This window comes from Hemiscyllium ocellatum, chromosome 19 (genome assembly GCF_020745735.1).
Source record: "Hemiscyllium ocellatum isolate sHemOce1 chromosome 19, sHemOce1.pat.X.cur, whole genome shotgun sequence".
In the NCBI taxonomy this organism is placed as follows: domain Eukaryota; kingdom Metazoa; phylum Chordata; class Chondrichthyes; order Orectolobiformes; family Hemiscylliidae; genus Hemiscyllium; species Hemiscyllium ocellatum.
Genome location: NC_083419.1, coordinates 47,578,975 through 47,595,138, shown reverse-complemented (window position 1 = coordinate 47,595,138; position 16,164 = coordinate 47,578,975). Strand labels below are relative to the sequence as shown.

The following is a 16,164-nucleotide window of genomic DNA, read 5'->3' as shown; positions in this document are numbered from 1 at the left end:
TCTACCATTCTCAGCCCAGTTCTGCATCCTACCAATGTCTTGTTGCAACCTACCACAGCCCTCCACACTATCTATGACTCCACCAATCTTCATTTCATCAGAAAATTTACTAATCCACCCTTCCACTTCCCCATCTAAGTCATTTATAAAACTCACAAAGAGCAGAAGTCCCAGAACCAATCCTTATGGAACACCACTGGTCACCAAGCTCCAGGCTGAACATTTTCTATCTACCACCACCCTCTGTCTTCTATGGGTCAGCCAATTCTGTATTCAGGTTTCCCTGTATCCCACACCTCCTTACTTTCTGAATGAGCCGACCATGGGGTAACACCTTGCTAAAATCCATGCACACGTCATCCACAGCTCTACCTTCTTCAATCTGTTTTGTCACCTCCTCAAAGAATTGAATGAGGTTCATGAGGCATGACCTGTCACTCTCAAAGCCATGCTGACTAGCTCTGATCAAATGCGGTTTTTCAAGTAATCATAAATCCTGTCTTTCAGAATCCTCTCCAATATTTTGCCCACCACTGACATAAGACTGACTGGTCTGTAATTCCCACTATTATCCCTATTTCCTTTCTTGAACAAGGGAATAACATTTGCCACCCTCAAATCATCTGGCACTACTCCAGTGGTCAGTGAGAATGCAAAGAACATTGCTAAAGATGCAGCAATCTCTTCCTTCACTTCCTGTCGTAACCTTGAGTATACCCGGTTAGGCCCAGGGGATTTATCTGTCCTTATATTTTTCAAAATTTTCAGCACATCTGCCTTTCTAACATCAACCTATTCAAGCATATCAATCTGTTTCATGCTGTCCTCAGAAATATCAAGGTCCCTCTCAGCAGTGAATATTGAAGCAAAGTGTTCATTAAGGACCTCACCTACTTCCTCCAACTCCAGGCGCAAGTTCCCTCCACTATCCCTGATCAGCCCTACCCTCACTCTGGCCATCCTCCTGTTCCTCACATAAGTGTAAATGCCTCAGCGTTTTCCTTAATCCTCACACTAAAGTTTTTTCATGCAAGGGTAGGATTTTGTCTTTTTTTATGCAATGTATTTGTGCCATTTTAAAAGCAAAGAACAGTGCATCTGGTGCATTCCAATTCTGCTTCTTACATTTAACTGAAATTACAAAATGTTTTAGCATGTCAATATGGTTCCATGTATGAAATGGTGAAAGTCTACAGCCATTTGGAGACATTCAAGTAAAGTCAGCTCACATGTTCAAATTCAAAACACTATTTTCTTGCAAGGCAGAAATTGCAATTTATTTTCATTTGGAGTTGAAATACATCCTTCTTCCGCTTCATTTTTTGCTTCTTTTTTTCAAAATGTTTACCCATTTCTCTCCTGAAGGTCATATAATTTTTTGCTGGATACATTTCCACAATGGTTGGTACTTTTTAATATCCTGAACAAGAGTCACTTTGTTCACATATGACCTTGATCCTATATGCTGAGATAACTTTGGCTATAATCCATCAGCCTGAACGCCCTTTAGTGTTATGACAATGTATGAAGGTGGGTACTGTTTGTTCTCAATTAGTTTTTACTAAAGACCTCACAATCAAGCTCAGACTTCTCCTCATGTGATGTTCATACATTTACATTTGAGCAAGATGTTGGACACAATTGTTAGAAAAATTGACAGGAGATTTTGTGGTCAGGATCGGGATTCCCGGAAGGTTTGTTGCCTTCCTGGTGCCAGGGTCCGGGACGTCTCCGATTGGGTGTATAAGATTCTGAAAGGGGAGGGCAAACAGCCAGAAGTCGTGTTACATATTGGCACCAATGATATAGCCAGAAAAAAGATTGAGGATATAAAAAGTGATTTCAGGGAGTTAGGGTGGAAGCTGCAAAGCAGGACGAACAGAGTAGTGTTCTCAGGTTTACTACCGGTGCCACGAGATAGCGAGGCGAGGAACAGGGAGCGGGCGCAGCTTAACACGTGGCTGCACAGTTGGTGTAGAAGGGAGGGCTTCAGATATGTAGATAATTGGGATGCCTTCTGGGGAAGGTGGGACCTGTACAAGAAGGACAGGTTGCACCTGAACTGGAAAGGGAACAATGTCCTGGGTGGAAGGTTTGCTCGGGTTTAAACTAGTATGGCCGGTGGGTGGGAACCTGAGCTATACACCGGTGGTGAGAGTTGATGGAGATGAGTCAATAACAAGAGGTAGCGCAGCCAGTGTGAAGGAATTTTCTGGGAAAGAACCAAGCGATCGGTTAAAGTGTGTTTGCTTTAATACAAGGAGTATCAGGAATAAAAGTGATGAGCTTAGAGCATGGATCAGTACCTGGTGCTATGATGTTGTGGCCATAACAGAGACATGGGTTTCTCAGGGGCAGGAATGGTTGCTGGATGTTCCAGGGTTTAGAACATTTAAAAAGAATAGGGAGGGGGGAAAATGAGGAGGGGGTTCAGCATTGCTAATCAGAGTGGGTATCACAGCTACAGAAGTTACCATTGTCAAGGAGGGTCAGCCTACTGAGTCAGTATGGGAGGAACAGTAAGGGAGCAGTCACCTCATTAGGGGGTTACTACAGGCCCCCAATAGCAGCAGGGAGATTGAAGAAAGCATAGGTCAGCAGATTTTGGAAAAGTGTGAATGTAATAGGGTGACTTTAACTTTCCCAATATTGATTGGAACCTCCTTCGAGCAGATGGTTTGGAAGGAGCTGTTTTTGTAAGGTGTGTTCAGGAGGGTTTCTTAACTCAGTACGTTGACAGGCTAACGAGGGGAGAGGTCATTTTGGATTTGGTGCTCGGCAATGAGCCGGGGCAGGTGTCAGATCTTGCGGTGGGAGAGCATTTTGGGGATAGTGACCACAACTGCCTCACATTCTACATAGCTATGGAGGGGGAGAGTAGCAGGCACAATGGGAGGACATTTAATTGGGGAAAAGGAAACTATGATACTATCAGGCTTGAGTTGGGAAGCATGGACTGGGAGCAATTGTTCCATGGAAAGAGCACTATAGACATGTGGAGACTGTTTAAGGAACAGTTGTTGCGAGTGATGCACAAATGTGTTTCTCTGAGACAGGCAAGAAGGGGTAAGATAAAGGAACCTTGGATGACGAGAGCGGAGGAGCTTCTCGTCAAAAGAAAGAAGGCAGTTTACGTAAAGTGGAGGAAGCAAGGGTCTTGCTTAGCTCTAGAGGGTTACAGGCAGGCGAGGAAGGAGCTCAAAAATGGTCTGAGGAGAGCCAGGAGGGGGCATGAAAAAGGCGTGGCAGGAAGGATTAGGGAGAATCCAAAGGCATTTTACACGTATGTGAGGAATAAGAGAATGATCAAAGAAAGAGTAGGGCCGATCAGGGATAGCATAAGGAACTTGTGTATAGAGTCTGAAGAGGTAGGGGGAGCCCTAAATGAGTTTTTTGCTTCTGTCTTTACTAAAGAAAAGGACCTTGTAGTGAATGAAACCATTGAGGAGCAGGTAAGCACGCTGGAACAGATAGAGATTGAGGAAGTTGATGTGTTGAAACTTTTGACAAACATTAAGATTGACAAGATGCCAGGGCCAGACCAGATTTGTCCTCAGCTGCTTTGGGAAGCGAGAAATATGATTGCTCCACCGCTTGCGAAGATCTTTGCATCCTCGCTCTCCACCGGAGTCGTACCAGCGGACTGGAGGGAGGCAAACATAATTCCTCTCTTCAAGAAAGGAAATAGGGAAATCCCCAGCAATTACAGACCAGTCAGTCTCATGTCTGTCGTCTGCAAGGTGTTAGAAAGGATTCTGAGGGATAGGATTTATGACTATCTGGAAGAGCATGGCTTGATTAAAGGCAGTCAGCACGGCTTTGTGATGGGCAAGTCATGCCTCACAAATCTTATTGAGTTCTTTGAGGATGTTATAGGCAAGTTGATGAGGGTCGAGCAGTGGATATTGTGCATATGGACTTCAGTAAGGCATTTGATAAGGTTGCCCATGGTAGGCTCATTCAGAAGGTCAGGAAGAATGGGATACAGGGAAGTTTAGCTGACTGGATAAAGAATTGGCTGGTCGACAGAAGACAGCAAGTGATAGTGGAAGGGAAATATTCTGCCTGGTGAAGTCAGTGGTGAGTGGTGTTCCACAGGGCTCTGTTCTTGGGCCTCTACTCTTTGTAATTTTTTTTAATGACTTGGCTGAGGAGAGTGAAGGATGGGTTAGCAAGCTTGCAGATGACACAAAGGTTGGAGGTGTCAGTGACAGTATAGAGGACTGTTGTATGCTGCAGTGAGACATTGTAGGCCAGGCAGCATCTCAGGAATAGAGAATTCGACGTTTCGAGCATAAGCCCTTCATCAGGAATAAGAGAGAGAGAGCCAAGCAGGCTAAGATAAAAGGTAGGGAGGAGGGACTAGGGGGAGGGGCGATGGAGGTGGGATAGGTGGAAGGAGGTCAAGGTGAGGGTGATAGGCCGGAGTGGGGTGGGGGCGGAGAGGTCAGGAAGAAGATTGCAGGTTAGGAGGGCGGTGCTGAGTTGAGGGAACCGACTGAGACAAGGTGGGGGGAGGGGAAATGATGAAACTGGAGAAATCTGAATTCATACCTTGTGGTTGGAGGGTTCCCAGGCGGAAGATGAGGCGCTCCTCCTCCAGCCGTCGTGTAGTTGTGTTCTGCCGGTGGAGGAGTCCAAGGACCTGCATGTCCTCGGTGGAGTGGGAGGGGGAGTTAAAGTGTTGAGCCACGGGGTGATTGGGTTGGTTGGTTCGGGCGGCCCGGAGGTGTTCTCTGAAGCGTTCCGCAAGTAAGCGGCCTGTCTCACCAATATAGAGGAGGCCACATCGGGTGCAGCGGATGCAATAGATGATGTGTGTGGAGGTACAGGTGAACTTGTGGCGGATATGGAAGGATCCCTTGGGGCCTTGGAGGGAAGTGAGTGTGGAGGTGTGAGCGCAAGTTTTACATTTCCTGCGGTTGCAGGGGAAGGTGCCGGGGGTGGAGGTTGGGTTGGTGGGGGGTGTGGATCTGACGAGGGAGTCACGAAGGGAGTGGTCCTTGCGGAACGCTGATAGGGGAGGGGAGGGAAATATATCCTTGGTGGTGGGGTCCGTTTGGAGGTGGCGGAAATGGCGGCGGATGATACGTTGTATGCGGAGGTTGGTGGGGTGGTAGGTGAGAACCAGTGGGGTTCTGTCTTGGTGGCGGTTGGAGGGGCGGGGCTCAAGGGCGGAGGAGCGGGAAGTGGAGGAGATGCGGTGGAGGGCATCGTCGATCACGTCTGGGGGGAATCTGCGGTCCTTGAAGAAGGAGGCCATCTGGGCTGTGCGGTGTTGGAATTGATCCTCCTGGGAGCAGATGCGGCGGAGACGAAGGAGTTGGGAATATGGGATGGCGTTTTTACAGGGGGCAGGGTGGGAGGAGGTGTAGTCCAGGTAGCTGTGGGAGTCAGTCGGTTTATAATAGATGTCTGTGTTGAGTCGGTCGCCCGAGATTGAAATGGAAAGGTCTAGGAAGGGGAGGGAGGAGTCTGAGACAGTCCAGGTGAATTTCAGGTCGGGATGGAAGGTGTTAGTAAAGTTGATGAACTGTTCAACCTCCTCGTGGGAGCACGAGGCAGCGCCGATACAGTCATCGATGTAGCGGAGGAAAAGGTGGGGGTGGTGCCAGTGTAGTTGCGGAAGATGGACTGTTCCACATATCCTACGAAGAGGCAGGCATAGCTGGGGCCCATGCGGGTGCCCATGGCAACTCCTTTAGTTTGGAGGAAGTGGGAGGATTGAAAAGAGAGGTTATTCAGGGTGAGGACCAGTTCAGTCAGTCGAAGGAGGGTGTCAGTGGAAGGGTACTGGTTGGTGCGGCGGGAAAGGAAGAAGCGGAGGGCTTTGAGTCCTTCGTGATGGGGGATGGAGGTGTACAGGGACTGGATGTCCATAGTGAAAATAAGGCGTTGGGGACCGGGGAAGCGAAAATCCTGGAGGAGGTGGAGGGCGTGGGTGGTGTCCCGAACGTAGGTGGGGAGTTCTTGGACTAAAGGGGAGAGGACCGTGTCGAGGTATTGGGAGATGAGTTCGGTGGGGCAGGAGCAGGCTGAGACAATGGGTCGGCCGGGGCAGGCAGGTTTGTGGATTTTGGGCAGGAGGTAGAAACGGGCGGTGCGGGGTTGTGGGACTAACTTGCGCCCACACCTCCACACTCACTTCCCTCCAAGGCCCCAAGGGATCCTTCCATATCCGCCACAAGTTCACCTGTACCTCCACACACATCATCTATTGCATCCGCTGCACCCGATGTGGCCTCCTCTATATTGGTGAGACAGGCCGCTTACTTGCGGAACGCTTCAGAGAACACCTCCGGGCCGCCCGAACCAACCAACCCAATCACCCCGTGGCTCAACACTTTAACTCCCCCTCCCACTCCACCGAGGACATGCAGGTCCTTGGACTTCTCCACCGGCAGAACACAACTACACGACGGCTGGAGGAGGAGCGCCTCACCTTCCGCCTGGGAACCCTCCAACCACAAGGTATGAATTCAGATTTCTCCAGTTTCCTCATTTCCCCTCCCCCCACCTTGTCTCAGTCGGTTCCCTCAACTCAGCACCGCCCTCCTAACCTGCAATCCTCTTCCTGACCTCTCCGCCCCCACCCCACTCCGGCCTATCACCCTCACCTTGACCTCCTTCCACCTATCCCACCTCCATCGCCCCTCCCCCTAGTCCCTCCTCCCTACCTTTTATCTTAGCCTGCTTGGCTCTCTCTCTCTTATTCCTGATGAAGGGCTTATGCTCGAAACGTCGAATTCTCTATTCCTGAGATGCTGCCTGGCCTGCTGTGCTTTGACCAGCAACACACTTGCAGCTGTGATCTCCAGCATCTGCAGACCTCATTTTTTACTTGCAGTGAGACATTGACAGGATGCAGAGATGGGCTGAGAGGTGGCAGATGGATAAATGCGAGGTGATGCATTTTGGAAGGTTGAACTTGAAAGTTGAGTACAGGATTAAAGACAGGATTCTTGGCAGTGTAGAGGAACAGCAGGATCTTGGAATGCAGGTACATAGATCCCTTAAAATTGCCACCCAGGTGGACAGAGTTGTTAAGAAAGTATATGGTGTTTTGGCTTTCATTAACAGGGAGATTGAGTTTAAGAGCTGTGAGATCTTGTTGCAGCTCTATAAAACTCTGGTTAGACAGCACTTGGAATACTGTGTCCAGTTCTGGTCGCCCTATTTTCGGAAAGATGTGGATGCTTTGGAGAAGGTTCAGAGGAGGTTTACCAGCATGCTGCCTGGAGTGGAGGGCTTTTCTTACGAAGAGAGGTTGACTGAGCTCGGATGTTTTCATTGGAAAAAAGGAAGAGAGGGGACCTAATTGAGGTATATAAGATAATGAGAGGCATAGATAGAGTTGATAGCCAGAAACATTTTCCCACGGCAGAAATTGTTAACACGAGGGGTCATAGCTTTAAGCTGTTTGGCGGAAAGTACAGAGGGGATGTCAGAGGCAGGTTCTTTATGCAGAGAGTTGTGAGAGCATGGAATGCGTTGCCAGCAGCAGTTGTGGAAGCGAGGGCATTGGGGATATTTGAGACTGCTGGACATGCATATGGTCACAGAAATTTGAGAGTTCATACATTAGGTTTACCTCACATGAGGATCAATGATCAGCACAACATCGTGGGCTGAAGGGCCTATTCTGTGCTGTACTGTTCTATGTTCTATATTCTAACATGTGGGAGTTGAAACACTGGATGATTTTTGATTGTTTGAAACTGGTTGTGTTGGTCGTTATTTCTTCTTGGCTGAGCAAGACAAACACAGATTAGGTAAAGAATCAAATGCGAATGCTTTCTGGTGCTCAACAGGAATCACAGTATTTGCATAACATAATAATTTTTTTCAGGAGAATCCAAAGCAAATGGTACTGAGAGATCAGCATCTACATGACAATGTGGGATACTGTCTAGTTATTTTCAGACCTCAAGAAAAGGATAAATCCAACCTGCCGAAATACCGTCCCCTTTGTCTATTTTAGTATCAGCAAAGTGATGAAAGGTGCCATTCATAATGCTTCCTAGAAACATTCACTCAGTATTCAGCTGTTCGCTGATGCTCAAATTGGTTTCTACAATACCTTTTGAACATCAGACTCATTGCAAACTTGGTGCAAACATGAACAGAATGGCTGAATTCCAGTAATGAAGTGAGACTGCCTGTCCTTGACCTAAAGACAGCATTTGATTGTATCTTGGAACAAGGAGCCTCAGTAAAATTGAAGTCAATGGGAGTCGGGGCAAAGCTCTCCACTTGTTCAAACTAAACCCAGTATCAGGTTAGATGGTTGGAGATCAATTATCCTAATCCCAGGACATTGCTGTACGAGTTCTTAAGGATAGAATTTACAGCTGAATCATTTTCAACTGCTTTACCAATGACCTTCCCTCCAACGTAAGAAGTGGGGATATTCAATGATGCTTCTATAATGTTCTGTACCATTTGCAAACATGCAGGGTACTGAAGAAACCTGGACAATGCTGAAGCTTGGATTCCTAAGGGGCATCAAATATTGTACACATAATTGTCAAGCAATAACATTGTCCAATAAGGAAAGATTTAACCATCTCTCTTTAACATCGATCAGCATTGACAGCTAAATTAATCACCGTCAACATCTTGGGAGTGGCCATTAACCAAAAACCTAAGCCAGCCATATAAGTACGGTGGCTATAAAAACAGGTGAGTGGCTGGGAATTCTGCAAAAAATAACTCAATGCCCAATTCTCAAAGCCATTCCACCATCTACTCAAAACAATTAAGGGAGGGTTGGAATAATCTCAACTTGTCTGGAAAGACTGTAGTTGTAACATTCAAGAAGCTTGAAACTAATTGCAATAAAGATGCCCACTTGATCAGCACCCCATCCACCAGGTTAAATATTCACTCACTCCACCACAGTGCTAGCAGCATGAGCCATCTGCGACAGGTACATCAGCAGGACTACAATGCTCCTTCAACAATATTTTCCAAATCCATAACCTCTACCAAGAAAAGGAGACAGATGGGAAATCTACCACCTGCAAGCTCAATACCTAATCAGAGACCATCCTGACTTGAAAGTATTTAACAAGGGTCAATATCCCGGAACTCCCTGAGACAGCACTGTGAGTCTACCTCCACCACATTAAATACACCAGTTTAAGAAGGCAATTCACCACCATCATTTCAAGGACAATTAGGGATGGGCAATAAATGCTCACTTAGCCAGCAAACTTCATATTTAAGGAACAAATTTGAAAAAGATGAATGAGGAGCGCAGAGATGATAAATGTCTGCTATTTGGCGGATTCCCAGTGTTTATATTTTGGAAATCTGCCATTTTATATATCTGCCACAAACCTCATACTAGAGCTGAAAAAAATTCATTTCTGTTGCAAGAATGGAAACTGACTGCACAGCCATGTTTGGAGAAGCAACGAGCATGAGAGAGACAAAATTTGTTCATCCAATTATAGATTCTCATCTCTCCTAAACGAGCTGCTTCAGCCACACCAATGGTAGATTCTCACTCTCCTAATCTCACTACTACTCCAGATACAGCATCTGTGACTATAGCTCACCACCACCTTCTCAAGGGCATCCAGGGTTGGGTAATAAATGCTGGTCAACCAGCAATGCCCATGACCATGAGTGAACAACAAAAAAGAATGCAGCAAGAGACTCCATCTTTGGAAGTGCTGGAGCAGCCAAACTTAGTGATGAAACATTTGGGAAGGAGTGACAAGAGACCACCAGCAACAAAGAAAGAAGGTCCAGCAGGTACTGTCAATAAAATTTTCAACATAAGGGACATTGGAAAGCAAACAGTCCATCCTCCTCTCAGGATTATCAACTTGAGTGAAGGAGATTTCCTCTGGGGATAATTTAATGCGTGTATTGGTTGTTGAGGACATTGTGAGCAGAGAGAATGTTGAACAAGAGTTTCTTCTCTCTCTGGATCTCAGTCAGAATGCTACCAGTTACCATGACGGCTTTGAGCTTGGTGGAGAGCTGCTATTGTCCTCCCCACAACAGCTAACCAGGTAAATCCTTCCAGCTCCAAATGTAAAGGTAAGGTGAAAGTGGAGGAAAGGCAAGTGCAAGAAGAACATAAACAGTTTACAGAGAGATTTTGACAGGTTAAGTTAGCGGGCAATGAGTTGCAAATGGAGTATAAAGTGGAAAAATGTGAAGTTGTTCATTTTGCAAGGGAAAACCAAAGAACAGTATTAATCAAATTTTTAAAAACTGCAGATAGCTACAATACAAAGCGACTTGCAAGTACTGGTACTCAAAATATAGAAACCTAGCACACAGATGCAGCAGATAATCAGGAAGCTAATGGGATAATGGCCCTTTTCTCAAGCGAGTTGGAGTATAAGAGTCGGGAAGTCCTACTACAACTGTACAAGTTGCTGGTGAGACACCTAGACTGTTGTGAACAGTTTTCATCCTCTTATTTAAGGAAAGATGCTATTTCATTGGAGGCAGGTCAGAGATTCAACGGTTCATTTGGATGATCATCAAAATGGAGGGATTATAAATTAAACAAGGTAGGACACTATTCATTGCAATATAAAAGAATTTGACATGGTCTCATTAAAACATGGAGGATTCTTAAGGGCTTAAAAGGTAAATGCTGAGAGGATGTTTCCACTTGAGGTGGTTCTAGATCTATATGCCCTACTCTCAGAATAAAGGGGCATCAGATTAAGACTAAGATGAGGAATATCTTCTCTCAAAGGGTTCAGAGTTCTTGGAACTTCCTGTCACAGGGAACTGTAGTAGCAGAGACCTTGTGTATATTTAAGGATGAGCTAGATTACTGATCAGTAGGATTAAGGCAAAAACCCAGAGGAAAATGGACTTGAGGAATGTTGGATCTGCCATGATCCTCTTGAATGGTGGAGCAGGCTCAAAGAGGCAAATAGATTACCCTGTTCATCACTTTTTATGGAAAAGGAAAGTTCTTCATGGAAGCAGCTGGTGCAGGAATTGAACCTGTGCTGTTGATATTGCTTTATACAACAACCAACTAGGCTAACTTCCATATGTAGCCTCTGCAACCCTGATGAAAATGGATCCCATTTATATTGGAATCTATGGTCAGGTAATAGGTGACAGCAGCAATTTCCACATGTAACATCACTTCCTGGCCTCATCCATGGTCACATTATTCAATCTCTCCTTCATCTTCCTCATCCATTGCATCTGACTGTTGCCACTGCATTCTTAAAATTAAGATAAAGGTAATGGAATGGGGTGGGTGCTCCTTACACCCATTCATTCCTTGATAACGTATCTTCGAAATCTGTGCAGTTCATTAATTGAATGTTTAATTCTAAGTTGTCTCCTATCTCTTTTTCCTGCTGCTCCTCTCACCTATTCTCTACCCTAACTTCCCCCCAGTCCCTTCTCAGGTATCAGTTAAATCTTTGGCATGGTTTATATTCAGCTCCTTTATATTATGGTAAGTAGAAAGTCAGCATCTTGGCGAAGTCAAGTGGCTATTAGGTTAGAGTTCAAACATGATAAAACTGCATTGTTCTCATACTTTGTTTACAATTCCATCTACTTTAAGTTGCCTAGAAAAAATGCATATCACAATTAAAGATAAAAAGTGCTATAATTTAACAACTGCTTGTGTTGCAGTGAGTTTGCTGCTTTATAATATAATATGAATACGATTCCTTATCACTAACCATCTTCAGACCTTTTCGTTTTCAGCCACTGTCATTCCTGAAAGAAACTAATGTTTTCATTTTCTGTCCAACAAGTCACTTCATCATCCATGTAGTATTCCCCTTTCTTTCATCTCAGCAGACAAATCAAGCTGGGGATATATGTAGTTTCAGTAATGGGTGATACATGAGACAAGTTTATACCAAAGAAGTCAGAGACAAACATGAGATCTGAATGTGTGAACAGAGTTTCTGCGCATGTCAACCCTGACTTCCAAGCTAGTTCGTGCAATTTGTGATCAGCCTAAATATGATAAGAATGAGAATTCTTTTTTGAGTAGGTTGTCATCGCAAGTTATTACATGTGCTGTCTGATATAATCCAGGCCTTATCTAGCCAATATTACTTGCTGGTCATGTCTCAGTGGAAACTGTTAACGCCAAGACTGGAAAGGAATTTCCAGTAATTCCACTAGATGGCACTGGTTACATTAAAAAAACAAAGAAAATCATGATTTGGAGATGCCAGTGTTGGACTGGGGTGTACAAAGTTAAAAATCACACAACACAGGTTATTGTCCAACAGGTTTAATTGAAAGCACACTAGCTTTCGGAGCGACAGTCCTTCACCTGATGAAGGAGCGTCGCTCCGAAAGCTAGTGTGCTTCCAATTAAACCTGTTGGACTATAATCGAGTTTTGTGTGATTTTTAAAGAAAATCATGTATTACACTACCTTATAAATGACAAGATTTGGAGGTGCTGTTGTTGGACCAGGGTGTACAAGTTAAAACTCATAGAAACTCTGGGTTATAGACCAACAGATTTATTTGGTTGTCTACCTGATGAAGGAGCAGCGCTCCAAAATCTAGTGCTTCTGAATAAACCTGTTGGTCTATAATCTGGTGTTGTGTGATTTTTAACTTTATAAATGTAATTCCACAAATGTTTGCTAAACCCATATCTTTCACTTCTATTTAGATGAAACAAGTTAAGACTTGATGCAATCCATTTTCATTTAGTGCTCTCATTTTAGCTCATCACAACCAAAGCCACAAGTATATATAAATCTCAGCAACAACTAAGGATAGCAAACAAGTCAATGTAAAGAACTCAGAACAATCGATACCATTGCAAAATGTATTAGTTCACATATTAAAAAGGTTGATGGTGATAACAGAAGCACTTAACCCCCATGATTAATGTAACACCAGTAGTTTGAGAGATTTTATAAAAGTGGTGCTGTTTCATGACCCTGCTTTGTAAATTTTACCTTGTTGAAATCATTGAGGAATAGACTTTACTGCACAAAATAGGCTGATAAAAATGATGATGGCTGGGCATTCAGCTTTGCTGTTATGAAATAAGTTGGATATCACCTTCAGCAGGTAAAAATACAGAAATTGCTGATTTTTTTCAAGCACCCCACAAGATGTGCTATCAAAATACCTTTCCAGACTCACTAATTACTGACTAATCATACCAGAAAAATACAGGGCTTGTGCATTCAAGGGTAAATGAATTATTACCGCCAATTTTGCTAATCCTTGAATTTAATTTTATATGTGGGGTCTCATTGTTTCAGAATGTAATTATAGTTTGGATTTTTTTTAAGAAGTATATGACTTTACAATTAATTAAATATTCTAATTTATTCTTCGTCTTTTAGTTACTGTTCGTAAATGAGTCAAGGATAAGGTCAAAAGCAGTTAGATGGGAAATTTGGCATTACCAGCCTCTGTCCCAGTTGACAATCAGGATCGCAATCCCAAGATACTTAGGGGTATTCATTGTAACGTTACTGGCTACTCAGGTTTGAAGAAAGAACAGGTTTGTTGGAGTCATGCCGAGATCATGAATTCAGCTAGGTGTGTGCAATATAGCAAAGTCAGAAAAAAGGGTAAATTAAGACCTTATCCTTTATCCCCAGCATTTCAGACCAAATTAAAATTCATTTACAGCCAGTCAAAGTATAATCTCTTAAAGATTTGTATAATCATACTTTGCATATTTTCTAATCAACAAGTTCATAAATGCCATTGTACACCTTTAGAACAGGTGGGACTTGAAGCCATGCCTCATTGTTTATGAATAGGAACACTACTCACTGCACCACAAGCGGTCTTAAGGCTCTGCTTTATTTTCTTATATATTCTGAAGTGTTATCACACACAATCAACCAACTTTCCCACCACCAGATCATCATGACTTCCTTTTCATGAGAATTCAGCCGAGGATGCCACTCCCATGTGGGTCTCGACAGCCACAGCAGACGCCGCTTTACTAACAAAGATTGAAACAAAACTTCCCAGGCACAGATCCATGGTCTTGCAAAACTAGTGGATACCACCACAGTCAATTGAATATTTACAAGCAAAGCCTATTATGGGCAATGCTAATGTCAAAAGGTGAGAAAGGGCGTAGGGAGTGAGGGAGGGTGTAGAGAGAGAGGATGAGGACTAAATCAAAATGAAGCTTGAGGGAGAGATGAAGGACAGTATCCCCCGCGGTACCTACCTCTGTCTAAAGGCATCAAATGTGCTGTTGGACACAGTGTGCTGTCTCTCTCTCTCTCTCTCTCTCCAATGACACACAGGCTCAAACATAACCCTGGAATAGGAGCAGATAGTTGGCAGCTTTAACTCCCTCCACAGATGCTGCCAGGATCAGTTTACAGTGAGCCCAATCTGGTCCAGGTACCTGAGTGGGTCTGCTTTATACATTTTCTAATCAACCTGTTCAGAGATGTTACTACACACATCTAAAGGAGGTAGTATTTGAACCTGGACCTCCTGGTCCAGAGGTACAGACACTATTACTGCACAATAAGTGCCATTTAAATGAAATAGCCAGAACCGAGTGACCAAAATTACCATGACTTTTTTTTGCATTTTTTAAACTACAATCCACAACTAATGAAAGTACCATGTAGCCATTTCAATATTTACATGCAAAGCTCATTATGGGCTATGCACGCCATCAAAATGAACAGGATAGGGACCTAAATCAAAGTAGACATGGAGGCAGTACAGTCTGCTTAATTTACATTTGAATCAGCCTGTTCAGAGACATTGTTACACAACTCAAGAGCAGATGGGACTTGAACCACAAAACAATTAATCCTGATGAAGGGCTCTGGCCCGAAACGTCGAATTTCCTGTTCCTTGGATGCTGCCTGACCTGCTGTGCTTTAACCAGCAACACATTTTCAGCTCTAATCTCCAGCATCTGCAGACCTCACTTTTTACCCACAAAACGATTAACCCAAAAACAGGGACACTACTACCACACCACCATAGCTCCCTGGCTTTGCTTGGTAAAGAACTCGGGTGATGAGCTCCAGGTGGGCTGTTACAAAGCGAGCTCATACTCAACAAGCTCCCGAGGCAGAAAATTTGTGATTCCCATGGGTCTTAATGGGGATGTTATCAACCATTAGCAAACTGGTAATGGATGATAAACTTTCCCTCTCCATAGATGCTTCCAGCATATCCATAGCAATTCTGCTCAATGAAACAGAGAGAGATGGACATCCAAAAGTAATTAAAGGATTGGAATCTATTCAAACGATCAGATGGTTTACATATTGAACAATACATTTCAAAGCCAGTAGAATAATAGAATCCCTACAGTGTGGAAGCAGGCCTTTCAGCCCATAAAGCCCACTCCGACACTCTGAAGATAATCCCTCCTGGACCCACCCACCTACCAAATCCTTGTAACCCTGCATTTCTCATGGCTAACCCACCTAACCTGCACCTGCCTGGATACTATGGTCAATTTAGCACAGCCAATCCACCTAACCTGCACCTATTTGGACTGTGGGAGGAAACTGGGACACCTGGAGGAAACTCACGCAGACACAAGGAGAATGTGCAAACTCCATACAGACTGTCACCTAATCGAACCCTGGTTCCTTACGCTATGAGGCTTACTGCAGGGGAAATTCCTCAATTGTGTAAAAGTAAGTCTACAACTGCAATGCAAAGGGAATTGATTACTGCAACCAGAAAAAACAAAATGTTACATTTCCCAACCAGATTCTAAGCCCCATTGGGACACAAAAAATTGCCTACAGTCTTAAATTATTCACAACACATGTTGCTTTATTATTTCATGTTGGTTACTTAAAGTAAGATAATGAATAAATAATTCACATGTCAACACATATTTGGCATTCATACATTAATTATTCAGGCATTCTTGTTTGCTTTTGAGATCCAGTGGACAAATTGGCAGACCTAGATCTCATTTACCTCAAATACTCCTAAGTTCTGATTTGGAGGAGCCCGAGTCGGACTGGAATGGACAAAGTTAAAAATCACACAACTCCAGGTTATAGTCCAACAGATTTATTTGGAAGCACTAGCTTTCAAAGTGCTGCTTCTTCATCAGGTGGTTGTGAAACAGAACATAAAACATAGAATTTATAGCAAAAGATTACATTGATACAATTATACATTGAGCAAACTTAGATGTTCTGCATTTTTTGAGCAAAATACA

At 43.9% G+C, this 16,164-nt stretch overlaps 1 protein-coding gene across 3 annotated transcripts in view; it reads right to left on the bottom strand.

Annotated features, from left to right (window-relative positions):
- Nucleotides 1-16,164, bottom strand: part of LOC132824744 (ninjurin-2-like) — a 243,900-nt gene that overhangs the window by 9,873 nt on the left and 217,863 nt on the right. The window contains exon 1 of one of the 3 annotated variants that reach the window (XM_060839434.1): nucleotides 11,685-11,844. The exons of 1 other annotated variant lie outside the window; for it this stretch is intronic. In XM_060839434.1, coding sequence (XP_060695417.1) covers nucleotides 11,685-11,687 — 3 coding nt within the window. In that variant the 5' untranslated portion in view covers nucleotides 11,688-11,844. Of the gene's footprint in view, nucleotides 1-11,684; nucleotides 11,845-16,164 lie in introns of those variants that run through there. One more of the 3 variants, XM_060839433.1, reaches the window with a different exon arrangement.